The sequence below is a fragment of the Amphibalanus amphitrite genome, unplaced genomic scaffold, assembly GCF_019059575.1.
Source record: "Amphibalanus amphitrite isolate SeventyFive unplaced genomic scaffold, NRLGWU_Aamphi_draft 000236F_arrow, whole genome shotgun sequence".
Lineage (NCBI taxonomy): Eukaryota > Metazoa > Arthropoda > Thecostraca > Balanomorpha > Balanidae > Amphibalanus > Amphibalanus amphitrite.
The window spans coordinates 79,287-98,207 of NW_024881731.1; the positions used below are offsets into that span (position 1 = coordinate 79,287).

The 18,921-nt window shown below is 47.9% G+C and overlaps 1 protein-coding gene across 1 annotated transcript; it reads left to right on the forward strand.

Annotated features, from left to right (window-relative positions):
* Positions 1–1,260: 1,260 nt before the first annotated feature.
* LOC122385988 lies at positions 1,261–15,296 on the forward strand. Its single transcript, XM_043374750.1, has 11 exons — positions 1,261–1,510; positions 7,368–7,490; positions 7,854–8,024; positions 8,330–8,474; positions 8,824–8,951; positions 10,003–10,191; positions 10,605–10,854; positions 11,099–11,460; positions 12,142–12,380; positions 12,553–12,784; positions 15,109–15,296. Exons 1-11 carry the CDS (start codon positions 1,261–1,263, stop codon positions 15,294–15,296), a joined length of 2,277 nt encoding a protein of 758 aa, XP_043230685.1.
* Positions 15,297–18,921: the final 3,625 nt, after the last annotated feature.

Below are 18,921 nucleotides of genomic sequence, written 5' to 3' on the forward strand. Positions count from 1 at the left end.
TATGCACGAGTGAATTTCTTAAAGGATAATTGGCATTTTCATCCGGAATCATCCTACCACAATTTCCGGTTTCCAATTTCCAATTTCCGGTTAGTACGAAGAGGCTCTACAAGCTACTCATAATGCGCAAGAAAAGTTGCACCTTCTGGAGGTGAGTAGCATGGTGGGATTGCACGCCTCGTTTGCAGTTGTTAGGCGATCTGGAGAGGTGCTCGGGAGGCTCAAACCCGCTCTCCACCTGCGCTCAGCCTATAGGGGATTGCTCTGAGCAGCTACCTTAGGCTTTATTGATCAGGGGTCGCCAAGGTCAGCCCGGTGGCTGGTGTCGTATCGAACGGATCCTGGGGCGAGTGACCGGTCGAACTTTACGCTGCCGGTGACTAGATGACTCTTTAATTGGTCGACCGGTCATTGGTGGCGGGCGGGGTCACGTGAGGGCTGGTCGGGCGCGGTGCCGGCCCGGGCATGGGGCGGTTCAGGATGGTTTCAGGGTGATGATTGATGTAATGCCATGGCCATCATAAGAAAAGTCATCACCTGACATGTGGCGTCACTAATGGCACTGGGTGTCACAACTGCACTGGCTGTCATTTATATTCTCATCTGACGTATTTGTTGTCACATGATGTCAGCGATATAAATTCAACGTCTTTCCCGAACTGAACAGGAACTACTTGATATGCTGAAGAAAGAGCAATGCATTACGGATTTCTGCGACTGGGTCTGGGACCCAGTTACATCAGCTGCACGCCATGTGAATATCTTAGACCTTTCAGTGAATATTCACGAAATCGTTTGGCACAGTCCATGGCGGCAAATCAACTATTGATTCCTTCGACGGGCCTGACGACCACCAGCTTGTTTTTCCACCTGGCTCCGATCGTTCAGTCCTTTGTCGGCTGACTGTTGTGCCAAACTACCCACTCACCGTCATCAGTGTCGACTTACGGCGCTGAAAAAGACCATTTCCTGGGTCGGCGGTGCGAAGTGGAGTTGCTGAGTGTCTGACTCTCTGGGTCGGTGCAGCTCGCGGTGAGCGGCTGCGGCGGCCCGTCGGTGCCGGCGGTCGAGGTCGGCTCCGGCGCGCCGCGTCTATATAAACGCCGAGCATCGCCAGGTGACCTCAGAGACTGGTCGGCTCCGGAGCAGGAACAGCGCCGCGCTCGGCGGCCAGGGGACGAGTGCGTGCGCTTCATCTGTTGATTAAAGACCGACAAATTGATTGCAGCTTGTTATTGGAGGACTTACGAACGGTTCAAAATGATTTACGTTAGAGAAAAACCCAGGAGACGGATGAAAACCTTGTCGTTCTGTGAAGACCTGTTGCTGTCGCTGCTACCGCTGCTGGTGGTGACTGCCGTGTGGCTGGACGCCGCGGCTGCCAGCGAGTTTCCTGAGCGCGAGTGCTGCGACTCCATACCTCCACTGCCAGCTCAGTACACCACACCGCCCGCATCTGGGGTGACCGAACAGCCCAAGACGAGCACTTCAACAACGGTCAGACCGACAGGTGGGTACGCTGTTTGTCATCACTACCACCGTAACTACGCTACTGCTGGGTCGTACTTTGGGGTAGAGAGCATACTCGTTGGTCGCTGCTGGATCCGGGACTGCAGGTTGTTCAAAAAGGACGGTGCTAGGTCTTATTCCTATATTTTATTCCTTGCTTAAGTATGTTGATGTGACTGCGGCATGGGGTTGCGGAGTCGATGGATTTTTGGTGACTCCGACTCTGGCTTCAAAAATCGAATCCGATCCGACCTCAGCTCTGCAGCTCCGAATCCGGATTTTACCCTTGAAGACCATATCATGACAGTAAAGCTCATGTTGGCGACCTTCTTAAGCGATCATTTGCGCGTTTCATCGCCTTGCTTTGCAAATATATTTTTTATAGCATGCCAAACTAAAAGCAGATTCTGTTGCAGCCGCGATCTTCTGCTTTTTCTCTGAAAATGCCCGTCCAAAACATGAATGTGATCTAAGCTTCGGCGTGGAAAGGTCAACGAGCTTGATGTTGTCAAGCAAACAGGTGTAGGGTAGGGCAATGCAGTGTTAACTCCGACTCCGGAGTCGGAGTCAGTTATATCTTGCGACTCCGACTGCGACTCTGATTCCGGGAAAAAATTGTCTACTCCGACTTACTCCGACTCCAACTCCAACTCCGACTCCGCAACCCTGCTTTAACCCGCGTCCGCAATGCTAGGGGCAGAATCCCGTTTTTCGCGAATAGCTTCTAAGCGCGTTAAGCCGCGACGTCAAACGTTCCGTACCTTATCATTAACCCGCGCACCGACGGGGGTCTGCGCCAACTTCGCACCGACGGGGGGGGGGGGGCGGATGACCGCCCCCCCTGAGATCTCGAGAACGAAGCAAGATAGCGACAAGCGGTAAACGGCATCGGATACGCACGGCCAAGATCTACAATTTTTACTAAGGTCATTTTCAGGTCAGGTCAAAGATGACGTCACAGGGGTCGAAAAAGTCAAAATGGCGGCGCTAGATATGGAGAGTTTTTCTCGAATAACTTTCGAATTAGTCAAGATAGGAACAAACTAAGGGCATCATCGTGATCCTCTCGTCAATCTGCATCGAATGATATATATGTTGACCTCGAAAGGTCAAGGTCAAAGGTTGACCTCAGGTCACGTGACCTCGAGGTCATCATGTATATCATTCGATGCGTCTTGACGAGCTGAACACAATGAGACCAACCACGCGTCTGTATCTCGTTCCTGTACGGAGTTATTGGCCAAAAACCTTTGGTGACCTTTGATGACGTCACATGACCTCACAGCTGCCCAACAGCAAAACAGACCTCAAGGTATAGTGATGGTTGATCGTATATGAAGTCATGTAAAGTATATGGGGCCATTCCGATCCGTTTTAGTGGTAAAAACAGGGATTTGATTTTTCCCCCATTGACTTATAATGGGGAGGTCGCGAAATTGACCTGACCTTGGGTCACCGATATCAAAATTCCGAGATATACAAATTGTAGCTACTAATGACCTTATAATATCCTGCGACTTTCAAAGGCCTCCGACATCTACTGTAGCTGTGGCACGGTGACAAAGTTGCAAAAAAGTGACTTGAGGTTGGGTCATTCAAAGTGACCTGGTGACCTGACCTTAAAAGGTAGGAAGTTCAAACTTGCACACCATGTGTAAAATTGATGAGGTTATAGTCATACCAAATTTCGCGGCGCTACGCGCCGCGGTTTTCCCGCTATTCGCGAAAAACCTCAGGGGGGGCGGATATTCGCCCCCCCGTCGGTGCGCGGGTAAATCATACATTGATTTACCATGTTCCCTGAAAATTCAAACAAAATCCGTCGGAAAATTTGCTGAGAAAATGACGTTTCAGTGACGCCATGTGACCTCATTTTCACTTCGTAAACTGCAAAATTTTAAACGTTCTAACATGTTCGGTTTTTAGGAATCAAGGCGTAACAAAACAAAAACAAAAACATGTACGTGATTCTACTATATCTATTAAGTTGCTATCTCGCTTAATGAAAATGTTTGGATTTTGACTTAATGTGTAAAAAAACAATTAGGTATTTAGGCAAATTCATGATAATGTCCAAACTTTTGTGAAAATCGAAGAGCGGAATAAAAGTTAGAGAAGGAATGTCTGTGCATCTACATTCCAATTTTTAGAAAATCGTTTAGAAAATGCAGGAATTATTCAAATTTTGATGACGTAACGACAAGCAATATTAAACAATGACAATTCTGAACTTCTAGACCTCGCACGGGAACAAAAATACTAAAACAGTACAATTCGATTTATCATGAAAAATTGCATCAGATATACACCTTTTTGGGTCTTAGCAATCATTTTGAAATTTGACTTCACTTATACCCGACCTTGACCTGACCTTGGACTGAAATTTATCCACATGTGTTTCCTATCACTAATTGTCTAATTGAGTATGCAAATTTAATTTTATGAATGAAATAACCCATAAAACATGTGTCGCACGCATGCTATTCTATATTTCATCTTTGTTGGCATGAACTGACCTTGACCTTGATCTTTTTATGACTCGGTATGCAAAGCATCTTGTCTCTGTAGCCTACGAACACGTTTTGGATAAGCAATCTCAGTCCGTTCTTCGCCAACCGCGCTCCAAAGCCGATAAGGTGGAAACTTGCAATTTTTACCCTTGACCTGACCTTGACCTGACCCCTAACCATCTTATTAAAAAGTTTCAAAGGTCAGTCTTTCTAAGAGCTTTCGATTACCGTTTTCCCCTGTCTTTATACGGCCATCGTTTCGGAAGTTTGACTCGGGGGGGGGGAGAATCTGCCCCGCTCCCATCAGCAGGAACATGTGGCTGAATAGCCCAGCGGGGCACGGGCTAAGGTGCTCAAAACAGTCACGATAATAATTTATCGGTAATCTGCACGTTCAGGTGATACTCAATTCCTAGAGATGGTGGTAGGGGAAGGTGCTCAAATAGCGCCATACTTAGCCTTATCATTTATCAACTAGGTATTACTTGTACTGGGAGGGGTGGAGAGCTGGTTCACGTCTTCTGATTCGTAATTTGATTAATTCTCTATAAAAAATGCCCAATGGTGTGAATGTTCTTGGACGCTTTGCGCTAGCCTACATATTTACTTCTCGTCCTGCTTAGCGCTTTTCTGGTGCATGGGAAGTGTTTCATTACGTCTCTTGGATGCGACCGTAATATGGCTTCTGTTGGACGCAGCAACAAGTGGCAAAGGGTTTCCCAGAACTCGTCGCAGATCGTTACAATACTTGTTAGAAGAATGTGCTGTTGTGGACATAAAATGCTGCGCCTTGTAACGATAACAAACATAGGCACCTACGATGTTAAAGGTAGTGTGCCAGCTTTCCTGGACCGTATGGAGTTAATGGCCCAGATAAGGAGAACCGGATTTTTAGAACTTATCCATACCTTCAAAACTCATGGAAACGTCTTAAATTCTTCAAATTTTGAGTACCCCAGTGCGAAATTCGCCCCGACGGGTTGTCGGTCGTACCCCAACCACATTTCACACCACTATGAACAATAAATGCACACACTGAAATCGCTATTACCGATAGGCTCATCCAATCAAGTTTCGATAAACCCGTTCATCATCATCTCCTGTGGTTTCGAACACGCCTGTTAGGTGGTGCGGTAGACCGCGCCCAAAGCCAGGGCCCCGGTAACGTGAGGTAGCCGAGTCGGGGCAGCGTGCGCTGACCCAAGCCGGGGCCGCGCGTCCTCCCGGTGTCATGTGATAGCCCGGGGCTGCCCGGGGATGCGGTAGACCGCGCCCAAAGCCGCGGCCCCGGCTTGGGTCAGCGCACGCTTGACGCTGCCCCGACTCGGCTACCTCACGTTACCGGGGCCCTGGCTTTGGGCGCGGCTTCTGCTCATACTTTGTGGTGCGGTGGTGGTGCGTCGGGCCGCGCGCTCTGACTTCGGCCAAGAAAAATGCGTCAGCTGATCATTGTCATTTCTGCCACTTTCATGTGGTGAGATGGGGTCATAACTTTAGAGACGGCTGTTTCATATCAATTATTTTTCATAAAATCATATTTCAAACCATAAATTAATGCTCGACAGCCAAATTAAAGAAACAATACCAATACAGGCTTACAGTTTAAATTCGACATAGTGTTGTCTACGATTAGACAGCTGATAACTCATTCCCGTACGTCGTAACTCTATAATGACCTTTGCTTATTGTCACATGTGCGCTGCATTCGCGATTGTTGCCGACGCGTTTGCAGGTCAGCCCACTACAGTTGTTATACATATCGAAAAACCGATAAACTTTTAGGCGAAAAAAACACTATTTTAGGCCCATTTTTGATTTTTTTTGCGATATTAGGTAAAAGCAGAACTCAAAGCTTCTTATCCTAGGAAAAATAAAATGGGAAATCATTGGAAGGTGGCACACTACCTTTAAGTTAATTAATTATGCTAATAAAGAGTTCGCTTATGACTTCATCCATTTCTCTCTTTCGATTCGTTCGCTCCTTTCAATATGCTGGTGTGAATGCAATGAAAGAGGCATAGGGAACTATTTATAGTTAGGACATCTGTATCGGAGATGCATAGAGAAAACTCCACCGGGGAAATCTCGAGCAGTGCGGTTTCTCCGTAAATACCGGAGGAAGATCTCGTACAGCTCCAAGGCTGCGGAGTGTGATCCGGTCCGGTGGGCTGGTCTGCAGGCGCGGTGCAGCCGCCGCCGGGGGTACCTGTGGGGCAGTGTCGGCCCGCACCACCTCTCCCGGCGTCCAATCTGGTCGGCTGGGCGCGGCTGGCCCGGGGCGCGACTGGGCAGCTCGCCACGCCGGCCCGCCGTCTCATCTCACCGGGAACGGCCGCCCGGCCACGAGCCCCGGCCGGCCGGCGGCACCTGGCCATGAACATCGAGCGGCGCCGGGGCCCGGCTGATCGGAGCGGAGCGGCGGCGCCCAGCCCCAGCCGTCGAGCCGGGCCGGCGGAGCGATGAGCGGCGCCGCACGCGCTGGGCTGCAGACCGACCTTGAGACGCCAGCCGCCGCTTCACGGAGCTCGCAGGCTGCCGCTGGGCTGCAGGCTCCGGCAGCTCCGTCAGAGTGACCTCCTTCTGAGACCTCCTTATGGAGAATGAACATTAGCGGAAATCAGGTTTGTGGTGGTTAGTTCCTGATGAAAAGCCTCCAGAAACAGTGAAGGAAGATGACCACAAGGCCATGCCAACCTTCATAGACTCATTCTCGCAGGTCGCTACAGAGCGTTCCGCGTTGCCAACCATTTGAAGAATAACGAGTTTGTCTTCAGAGGCGTAAGCTGAGTTTTATTTTTTTTTGTCCATCGAATGTCGGCTCAAAAAGCAAAATATTGCTTAATTTTCCAATGCCCTGGTAATACTAAAGTCAATAAGGAAGAAGAGGCATGGTACCCATCTGAGAAAAGCAACCTCCGATTGTCGACCGTAGAGTGCGTTTGCTTGTCTCACCGATAGCGGTACGGACCAGTTCGCCAATAGTCAATTGTTACCGGGGTTACACGAGCAAGTAAATGCGTATGAGGAACGGACCTTCCTGTTCGCTCAGCATTGCGATCCATTTGTAATAGGTACGCATTTATTCTCCTCATGTTTCCCCGGTCTGTGAGGTGTGTATGTCTGTGTGTGGGGGATGTCTGTGTGTTTGTTTGCTTGTTTGTTTGTTTGTTTGTTTGTTTGTTTGTTTGTTTGTTTGTTTGCGCCAGTGGTATTAGTCAGGACTAGCCGTCGATTGTCAACTGTGAGGTGCAGGCGTGTTTGTTTACAGCGATCGCCGTGAGGACCAGCCCGCTAGATACGCATGTCATCCGTAATTTTATGCATTACAAAGCGATGTGCTTGTTTCAGCGGTATCGGTGAGGACCAGCCCGCCGATTGTCGACTGTAAGGTGGCCCGCCAGCTGTGCCGAAGGAGCGCTGCATGTCAGTACATCACGTCCATCATCCCGCGCCTCTGTGGACCCGAACTGGGTGAGTCCCCTCCGCTCACTGAGACTATATAGACTGGACGTTATAACTGCTTTATGAGGGAGAGGGAGTGATCTTTCCTCCCTTTCTTCACCCACTTCTTCTCTCTTTTCTTCTTTTTTTTACCTTCATCCCTTTATCCCTCTTTTTAATTCCCCCTTTCTTATTCACTCTTTTTCACTCCAGTCCATTGTGGAATAGATAATTTCAAAGCAAAGCATTCAGCTTATCAGTGACATTTTAACTGCTAACAAAACAACCACTTTTTGTCGTTTGCATTTTTCGCCGTGCACTTTTTTGTCATTATTGAAAGAACGAAGCGTGTCGTTAATCATGACTGTATCGTTCTTTTTCTCTTTACTTCAGTGTCGTGCTCGACGGTGACGGTGACCAAGTGTCGGGCGGCTCTGCGGACGCTGGTGGCCTTCCAGTTCTTCCAGCCCACGTGTCTGTGCAAGGAGCAGCGCATCGACCCCGAGTGTAACACCTACCGCAACCTGGTGTTCGACCATCCCTGTCTGAGCGTCAGACACCTCGGTGAGGCGGCACACTAAAGACCCGCTTCCTAGACATCAGTCAATGGATTGGTCCCTACCAGTAAAATTCCGCTGCCGCTTAGGAGGTTTCATTATTTCGGCTATAACCTCTTAGTGATACAGATGGACATGTACGCTTGATCTGTTTTGATTACTCATGCTTAGAAAACTCTTATGTAAACATTTATAATGAACCGACATAAAACACCTATCTCGTAGCCGGAAGAAACCATGCAACTGTACGAATGTGCATGCTTCGGCAATGGCCGACAGACGCCCTAATAGCCATTCGTCCGTATGTTTCAGATAAGGACCCGTTTCCCACGCAGGCCCTGCCTACCTGTGAGTACGCTCTGAACGCGTGCCACCAGCAGCCCAGCTGCTCCAGAGTCTATCACGACTACCGGCGACTGTGTCCCTTCTCCGACGGCACGTGTCACATGAAAAACAGGTCAGCCGTCTGTACTTTGCTGATGGGATATAGGTAGGAATGCATAACGTGTTTTGTTCTGTAGGACACAAATGTTTACTCTCAATATGCTCTTGTGGTGCCGCGCTCAGTCAGACCTACACAGGACCGTTTGGCATCCCCTATGATTCCTGATAAGGTTTCAAATAAGAAGGTGCCTTTTACTTCTTCTCTATCTGGTCCACTAACTGATTAAAATAAGCGATGAAACGCCCAGTGTTTTGTGGAGCTCAAAAGCCCTGAAAGTCCGTTTAGTGTCGTACTCTGGCGTACTGTGACGCATCAAGGTAATTGCCATCGCTGCAATGCGTATGTTTTGTTCGGACTTCAGCTCTGCGTGCAGCGATGCCTGGATCGCGCTGAAGAAACGGAGCCCGTTATACGGATGTATTTGTACTGATTTTCGCGACTGGAACTGCGAGAGAGCGTTCAAAGCCGTTCATGAGAATCCTTGCATAGGTATGTTGCCGCTACCCGGCGGTGCATGTCGTCAATTGCAGTAGTGCAGTAATGTGCCAATCACATATTGCATGCTGTATTTTTCAATGTTCTGTTCTGTGCACTCTGAAACACTTGAACGGCAGTGACTATTAGGAATTTTAATGTAGGAATATCAAGGATGGTCTGAAGAAAGATCTATTTTCGAGGGTTTAAGGCAACGTTGACTGTTTTAGGCCTCATGTCCAGCATATTTGATATTCAGCGAGTACCTACTGTCTTGTTGCATTTTGTAATTACTTCAAAGAAGCTATTTCATTGCTACGGTGTATGCAATCCTAGAAATAGATAATAAAGATGATCAACTAAGTATGAAATTACACAGCACTGCAATGAATCCATACGCCTCCTTCCAGGTTCGAAAGCGCCATTCTAATTGCCTTGAGCACCAGCACCTTCTTCAGCACCAGCACCGGCACCAGCACCGGCACCAGCACCACCAGCACCAGCCTGATGGTGGTCTCGTGTGTCACCAATACCATCCTGCGCACCTGCAAGCGTAACAGCCTGCCGGCACGTGCACTCCTACTGCGGCATGCCGGCACCTGCACTCTACTATGGCACTCTACACTCTACTCAGCACCCCTGTCGCACCTCGTGGCATGCATCGCAAACCGGCCCTTGTCGTTCATTTGTAGTCAGCTTCCGAAGTGAGAGTGTGCGAGGCGCGAGCCGCCATATTTATGGAATTCCGTGCACTGCACTCGTAATCCCCAACACCTGGGTCGGGTACTCTGCTCATTTCTTCTCTCATCTCATCTCATCTCATCTCTCTCTCTCTCTCTCTCTCTCTCTCTCTCTCTCTCTCTCTCTCTCTCTCTCTCTCTCTCTCTCATCAATAGCATCCCTTGTCACCCCAGGGCGTAAATATTCCCATCCGTGTGGACGTTCACCTTCCCACGGAGCTCACGCTCGACATTTTACCAAGCACCACCCCGCTACCCCGCACGTCTTCCTCCCCATCTCCCTGCGCGCTACACCGCCGGTGTGACCTCACGGACTGCTGTTACAGTGAGCGGTCTAGGAGGAGCCGAGGTCTCCCGACCACTGGCTGACCAGCAGTTGGTGGCTCCTCTGTTCAACCTGACGTCTGAACGACCCTGGTCATCAAGTATTGAGAGGACGCTCTACGGGCCTGAGATGGACAGTATGAATAATAAGTCTGAGGAGAGCGCCGTCAAAGAAAAGCAAAAAACTACTGGTAAGATAGCTAGGCTAGGACTGTTAACATTTTTACCGATAATAAACTCCTGCGCCACTGCAGCCGGCAATATGCAACGTTTCCTTGATGCATGTCAAGGAGATTCAAAGTAAAGGCCATTATGCTTTTTATATGTCTCATATCTTTAGCCCCTTTTGTAATCCTTAGCCCGTTTTCTCTTTTCTCCCTTTGTTGCACTTCTCAGAACCTAACTATGGTTCACGATTCATTGAAGGTCGGACTTGTGCATAAGTTTAGGTATGACTTTTTCATTACGTGAGATTTAGCTTTCATTACGTAATATTGTTAACTCCCACCTATGTACACGAGCACTTCTGGTATGTGTATCATTAAATAAACATACAAAAACTGATCCGGTGTTTCTGACAGCTGCCCTGCTCCCTTTGCTTCAGCCAAGCTTCCATCCGCCAACCCAGCCGGTTCGGTCGACGTGGAGTCGGCCGGTCCCGTGCTGCAGTCGTCCTGTCACACGGCGCTGGCCAACTGTCGTCGGGACCGCCGCTGCCGCCTCCTGCTGGAGCCCATGTTGAACAGCTGCGTGGCCGACTCGTGCCACCGCCAGCAGTGTATGAAGCACATGCAGGAGTTCTATGACCAGTCAGACAGCGTGCTCGTCATGGACGCCGCACTCTGCGTCTGCCGGTGAGATTGAGGTAATTCAGCTGTTGCGTTTATTGCTTTACCAGCAAATTGAAAATTATTTCGAGCCTTTCCGTGAAATGCATGCGCTTCGCGTAGCGCAAAGTCGAGAAGTGAATTGGCAATGCAATGCGAAAAGAACGCTTATCTTATACTAACATCTGTTACAACAACAGTGAATACTAGTGCATTATTGGACAGAAAATTATTATCCTGAAAGTGCTGTGCTCGTATTTGGCATTTGCAGCCGGAGCGACGCGGGCGAGTCGGGCTGCGTGGCGGCCATGCAGCGGCTGCACCCGGCGTGCGCCAGCCAGCCGGAGGGCGGCCGGCTGCCGTCGTGTCTGCGGGTGGCGCGCCACTGCCGCCGCCAGTGGGATGGCCGCTGCCGGCCGCGGCTCGAGCGCTACGAGCAGGCGTGTGCCGTGGACGTGGTGACGGCCCGCTGCGCCGGCCCCAGCGAGCACTGCCGGAGCGCGCTTCTGGCCGTGCTCGGTACCGAGCTGCACAGCCACTGCGGCTGTCACGACGCGCCGGCGGCCGGCTCCACGCCCGGCCAGCACAGCTGCCACGACTGGGAGCGCCTTCTCTGGGCTAACCCCTGTGTTGGTACGTGGACTGTGGGGAGACGCCTGTTTTTTTTTTTTACATACAAATGTGAGCAATCTCATGTATTGGCATTATTGCTAAAGGTAGACCAATACGTAAACCTCTGGGCTCTGAGCTGGGCTACCGCCAGAGCTATCGAGCGGCCGCCCCGGCACCTGTCTCTGCTTTCCGGCTCAGTCACTGGAAGTTATACTGTCCCGCCGGACGTGCCTGTGTGGCGGCACAGTCTACCAGGCCAGTCGTTTTACCGCCGCGACGGCCGCAACCGTATTGGTGGAAGGTCCGCAGCGGAAACGAGCTAACTCGGGCTTCATCGCGTTTTCAGCTGGCTAGAGCTGTGTTCCAACAATTTTTTGCTTTGACCGCATGCTTCCTGTTGGCTTTTATGTTTGAATTTGAAGTCAAAATTTCCCTAGCAACTCCACCTTTTCCTTCTGTTGATTTTTGCTTGTTTTCGGTATTCTTTTGTTTCTTCAGAACTGAACTTTGTAACTTCTGTATAGTTACGAAATTGATAACAAAGTGGGCGAAACTTACTTCATGCGGAAAGCATGTTTTCACATAGTTGCAGTACTCTCCATTTCCGATTCCCATGCCCCAAGGAAAGATGTTACAAATTTTGTGCATGTCTGAGCACCACAAATGTTATCTAACATCTCCCCGGGTGATCTGTCCCAACAGAATTATCTCAGCGGGAGTACCTTCTGCGCCAGCCGAGCGGCAGTCCCCTGCACGGCCCTCCGGCGCCAGTTCAGCCACCCTCCAGCAGCCGGCGGAGGCAGGCAGCGCTCCCAGACAGTCAGAGACTAGTTACGGACTCTGCCGCCGGTGACGCCACCATCGTCCCCAGCCATCCCCACTGCGTGGTCAGAAAACCAGGACGACCCGACGACTTTATCCTCGTAGGAGCAGGAGTGCGGGTAAGGAGAGTTGAAATCGTTTGTGATCCGTAATGTCAGCTGTATTGGCTACTACACCAACGTCATTATATTTAGTTTTTGGTTCGAGCATGCTCATTTCGTCAGATTCGTAGAGTTTTGAGAGGACATTTATTATCCAACATCATCAATGATGTGTGTCTTCTGGTGGCAGTATTACCGTTTGAAGGGAAGCTCAGACCCGTACCGGGAGGAGAAGGACTGCTCTGAGCTGTGTATGTGCCACGGCCGCGGCCGGCTCGTCTGTAACGTGCTCGACTGTCTGGAGAAGCGCGAGTGTCAGTCGTCGCTGGCGCTGTACTACCACGGCACGGCCGGACTGGTATCCTACCAAGAGGGATGCGTCTGCCACCACGGAGACTTCATCTGCGCCAGACCTGCAGACGGTGCGTTGTCACAATTAGGATCGACATTTTATGCATTTTCCTGTGGCCTCAACTAAATTGATCGAAGTTAACCCTCGCCGGACCTGTTGGTTTTCTACATACGCGCCGGCCGAGGGGGGGGCGGGTACGACCCCCCCCCCCCCTCGCCGTTTCGCCCCTGGTATAGCTAGCGCGTCGCGGAAAAACGAGCGTGTGCGCCGTTACGAGACGCAGAGATTGGTACCCGATTTTAAGGTCCTAGGTCAACCGGTGACCTCTGAGGTCAGGTCAAGTGCCCCAAGGTATGGTTCAGTTTTTGGTGAATAACTTCGCAAAAAACGGCCCCAGAGCGCCGATTTTGGCAGCCTCGTGTTTGCCTCACTCAGGCGCGTCGAATGATATACTTTTTGTCCGGGTCAGGTCAATTTGGGGTGTTGACCTCAGGTCAAGGTCAGGTCAGCACCCCCAGGTCACGAAGTTGGTCGAAAGAGGTCATGTTGCATATCATTCGATTCGGCAGGCCTTCCTGAGTCCATTGGTGGCTTTCCCGACTCGCTAGCTCAATTTGATCAAGAGTGATTGACGAAAAACTAATATGACCTTGATGACGTCATAAATGACGTCACGAAAGGTCAACATTGCAAAAGTGACGCATCTAACCTTGCAAGGAGTGCATCAAATCACGATTCTGTATGCTTGAGATAGTTGGAGATCGTTCCCGGCGCCAGAATAGCAGTTTTCATTTTCCCCATTGACTTATAATGGTGAGGTCACGAAAATGACCTGACCTCATATGACCTTTAGGAAAAATCCGAGATATGCAAGCTGTGGGAATCATAATGGATACTAGATCCTGCAAGTTTCATTTCCCTGTGACATCTCCTCTGGCAGTGAGGGCGTTGCGAAGTTGCGACATCTGAAGACCGTGCAGAGGTTCACTTGTGACGTCATAGGTCAGTGACCTGACCTGACCCAAAAATGCGGTTGGTGTCAAAAGATCCGGCTTGGATCAAAGGTCAGGTATGCCAAGTTTCAGCTCTCTATCGCCAGCGTGTTCGGAGCTATCGCGAAAAAACCCTATTGGGGGGGCGGCACCCCCCTCGGTCGGCGAGGGTTAATGGTTTTCAGACCCCTTCGACAAGACACGAAGCCTAGCCCGGCACCGCCTGGGCTATTTCCATACCCACGACAGCCGGGGGGGGGGGGGGGTCGGATCCGATCCCCCCTGTTATCTCGAGAACCAATGGTCGTATCGAGCCCCGCGAGGCGGCGTTCGAAAGGTCCCTACGAGACCTTCCCAAAGCACTCTTAATATTTTAAGAGTGAGGTCAACTTTCGGGTCAAGGTCAGGTCAAAGGTCAAATTCTGGGGTTTTGCATGATTAGGCTTACGGACAGCGGAATCGATAGCTGCTGCTCGAAACTCAACAAAAATGACCTCAAAGACCTATTGAAGGTACCATGTGCGTATAGGGGTCATACTAAGGACGGGTTAAAGTCAGGTCCGGTCACGAAAGGTCACGGTTTTCACTTTCTGCTACATGGGCTTGCGACACATTTTTTATGGCTTATTTTTCACGCCGAATCCGATGGTAATGGTTATATGTGACCCCAAGTCAATGTGCTGGTGATAAGTTTGCATTGAAAGCATAACAAAATCGCTGATACCATACATAACTAAACGAGGGCTAAGAAAAAGTCAATTTTCAACTTTTTATTTTTGACATAAAAATGCAATTTTCTAGACGATCTTTGTCCCAGAAATCTAGTGGTGCCCTTTGTTTTTACATGCAATGTTCAGAAGTGCCTCTAATTCACGAAAATGCTCATGACGTCACCATGCCGTATGCATGTTGGAGCTGTTTTTTACAATTTGGGGGTCAAAAGTCAAGATAGAAAGTTGAAATTTGGGACATCTAATGTTCTAATAGAGCTCTATATCATGTATTCCGTTTTTTTTTTTGCAAATTCCCAAAATTTTGGATTTATTAGCTGTTTTCCTAAAAATATAGTTTTTTGAATTTTTAGGGGTGAAAAACGCATTTAATGGTAAATCCGAGACAGACATTTTACAGGACTCATTGAGCTGCGTCTAATCATGTCCCTAATTTGCAATTTGCTTTAAACCTCGATTTTTGGCGATGTTTTAAACATTTACCACTTTTTGACTGGCACTTTTGACCCAGGCGGTCGCGGGCTATAATCATTTACGAGGAGACTCTTTAGCCAGCCATTTGCAGACGCCGTGCCCTTGTGAACACCTTTTCATCGTTATTGTTTCAAAATTTAATTTTATCATCTTACGCGTAAATTCACAAAGCAGATGACATGCTTTGTCTTTTTCAGATGACTATTCGCTTCCCTTTGGTGTGTTCCTGTTCTTGGGGTACAGTCGGGCCGAACAAGACATGCTTTATCCACACACCCACAAGACTATTAGACAGTATGTCGTCGAAGAGTTGAAGAACATTCTCGACGTTGTCCTCAAGAGACAGGACTTGGGTGCTCAGGTAAAGCTCATTATTTTTGTATAGCATTTTGATTTAGAAACATGAAGAATGCCGATAGAAATATGAGACTGAAAGGTGCAAACGCATGTGTATCTATAGGTTTGCTGGTTCCATGGCTTTGGCAGATTACATAACAGCAGCAAACAGAGCCAGATATGCTATATGATTTGAATACTTTTAATTTTAACTACTGTTGTTTCAGGATTGGCAGTGCACTCTTTCGGTTCATGAACATTTCGAGTCAACCAATAATATCATCATTCAAGCGAGACTTCGGCCTGAACAGAAGTTACACAATCGGGCTGTCAACCAGGAAATTCTGCGCAGAGAAAAGGTTTGTATGCATTGTATGCAGGTATTGCAGATTGCTTTCATAGGTAACTACGAAAGCAGCTACATACCTAGTTACTTGCAGGAAAGTCCTTGCTACTGGTCATTCGAATGCAAACAGACGAACATGGCAACTATACTCGTATTGAAACATTGTAGAACCGCTCAGAGTGATATGTTATTTATAACTATTCAATCTTGACCATTTTAAATTTCAGTACTTAAAACGGATCTTGACTTTGATAACTTTATCTGTTAAAACAGTTCGGATTACTCATGACATTTATCTTCATATTAAACATATTTTTGGGCAGTTCGCGATGATGCATTTTTGACGTTTTTCTGCATTTTCAGTCGGAGTGCTCAGGCCCGTTGCAGGAGGTCAGTCGGATGATAAATCACAGAGAGCCGGCCGTTCTGTCGCACCCACTGCTATCTGTGGTCAAAACGTCGGACGTGGAGGTAACCATTCCTGATCTGTCCGGTGGCCGGGCCCGCTGCTATCCGTCCGTCGTCCTACCTGCATTCTCTCTACTGCTGCTGCTGCTACTTGGTCACCGTTCGACGCCGACGTGACGTCACCTCCAGGTGTGATGACGACACACAATCGGGGATTACGTCACACGCAGCTGGTCGGGCTGTGAGAGGTGAATAGGCTCACGCCGGACTCACAGTGAGATACGGTTTTGGTAAAGTGGTGTCAAGGTGGGACTGCCGGTCAGACTTTTCTTACTTGGTCAAAGTTGATGTGTGTGGATTGTGTTAATAAAACTGGACACTTGCATGTAGGTAAGTATTGATAAGGAAACCGGTGACGAGATGCATATTTTAATCCGTAACCGTAAAACCGACGGTTAAAATAGTGTATCTCGAGACTGTATTTTCGTGAGAGCTGTGTCGTATAGTATGTAAATATTGTCATCCCTGTGAAACAAGAGACATCAAACTAGCGAAAATTATGCGATGCCTTGCAGTGCCGATGTGAGGCACGGCCTGAGATTAGTAACGATTTGACAAAGTGGATACTGCATAAGGCATCCATACAGACTGCAGAGGTTGTGCTAAAAATCAGGCTTTGAAAACATCAGCTCAAGAGCGACATATCATATCGGAAGGTGTCTATTTTGCTGACTGTGAGTCACAGTTAGAAACATTGCGATGTGCTTGAGGGCTTGTCTGGCGTCCGCTGCCTGCTAGAGTTTGTTGTACATTATTTTGGAAGGTTGTTTGTATTCTTCATTGTACAAAGTAAATAGATGTAACAAGTTTTCTTTGTGCTCATAGTACAACACATGAACTACCTATCTGCATTCTGCACAATACATATAGGAAATGTTTCTTTACTGCTTTTGCTGACTCATGACTGACTACGTTACTTGTTTGCGAGTTGTTTTGGGAATAAGATATATTAAAGCTGTTGTCTCAAATATCTCACTAAGTAAATGTATGACAATGATGTGAGCATGTTATAAATAAAAAACTCGGATTGCGAGTGCCGAGTAGCTCGTATTTTTTTTTCATTTGATAGCGGATATAGATCAAGTGATACAGGAAAGGGAATAGTTTCACTTTATCGAAATTAGTTTTTTTGCGATGAATTTATGTTTTTTATGCTCAAAATGATCAGCAAAGAAAATAAAATATGTTTTATAAGAAATATTTCCTATATTTTAACCCGCGCCCTGATGGGGGGCTATTTTGGCCCCCTTGTGGTTTTTCTTAAATAGCGAGAACACGGCGGCGTGCAGGGCCGCCAAATTCTGGGTTCCTTACCAGGCATCAATTTGACACCTTCACACAAAATTTCAAGTCACAAGTCATTTCGGGTCAGGAGTTATTGAGGTCAAACTGAGGTCATGTTCGAGTAAAAATGAGCAAAAAACATGACATCTTGAGACGCTCACCAATTCTACAGTTAACAAGCAATTTTAAAGTTCTTTATGTGGTTGTGTAGAGGAAAGACGGCGCTACAAAACTGCTATCTCGGATTTTCGAAATTTTGGGATTTTAACCCCCCAAAATAAAAAAAAAAGATTTTTTATGCTAAAAAAATTTCCAATTTTTTCGAATTTTGAAAAACCGGAATATATGTGATAGTACCTGCGCTCTTCGATATACATACAAAATTTTAGATCGATACCTCTTTTTTGACCAAGTTATAGTGAAAAATGAACTCAGTTTTTAGCAATTCTAGACCACGAAGCGCAAAACGGAGACCACCAGTGAACTCCCCGTGACGAGCTGCATCGAATCGATACCCGTTTTATGCAAAAATATCAACTTTGAAATTTGACCTAATTTGACCTGACCTTGACCTGATCTTCACCAAAACATAATCTCAACTGACCCCAAGGGCTGCCTGTCCCACATGATCGCATTTGGCATATAAAATGGACCATAAAACATGCATCACATGATATTTTTGATTTGTGACCCTCAGTGACCTGACCTCTGTGACCTGACCTGGTATCAGTGACCTCAAATAGCAAAATCTGTGTTTGACGAACATTTCCCCATCGATGATTTTCAATGAAATGCATTTTACTCGATTTTACAAGCATTTCTTGAAATGCCTGTAAGTGTAGACGGTGAAAATTCGACCTTTGACCTGGCCTGTGACGTCATCGGTTTGACTAAGGTCAATGAAATTGGGTCACAAGGTAGTTCCCCGTTGGAGCTATCGAGCACCGTTTGCCGCTTGTCGCTATGCTGCGCGGTTCTCGAGATCTTAGGGGGGGGGGGGGCAAAATGCCCCCTCCCCATCAGACCGCGTTGCTCGGCAGACCCCATCAGGGCGCGGGTTAATTAATATAGGAACAACTATATCATATATAAATTATTGTTTGACGTGGAAGCTTATTACGCGTTGACCAATCATTTTGCGTAGTTCAAACCCATTGGCTGAAAGCAGCATGCTGATTGGGTTGAGGCTGAGGTGGCTGCATTCTGGGTGTGTCTTCAGCAAGGCACACTTTCCTCAGCAAGGGACTTTTTCGGGACGAGAAATGGAATATCTTTGCTTAGGGTGGTTGTTGGGCCGTAAAAGCTCCTGATTTGTACTTGTCTCAGCTCAAGCTACGGAACTGGCATTCCAGTTCAAACCCCCATGTTAAAAGTGTATTATTTCCTTCAAATAACAGCACAGGATATCGTTTCAGTTGAGAACTTTTGCGTCGGTCACACATTGTCAAAAATAAACTACATAGGTGTACGATCTGTACGATGTGTATGAACCTCTGAAAACGAGCGAAAGATAAATTAGCATTGACCAATCAAGACACACTTACACTCAAAATACTTGTCACAATATACTGAGCAA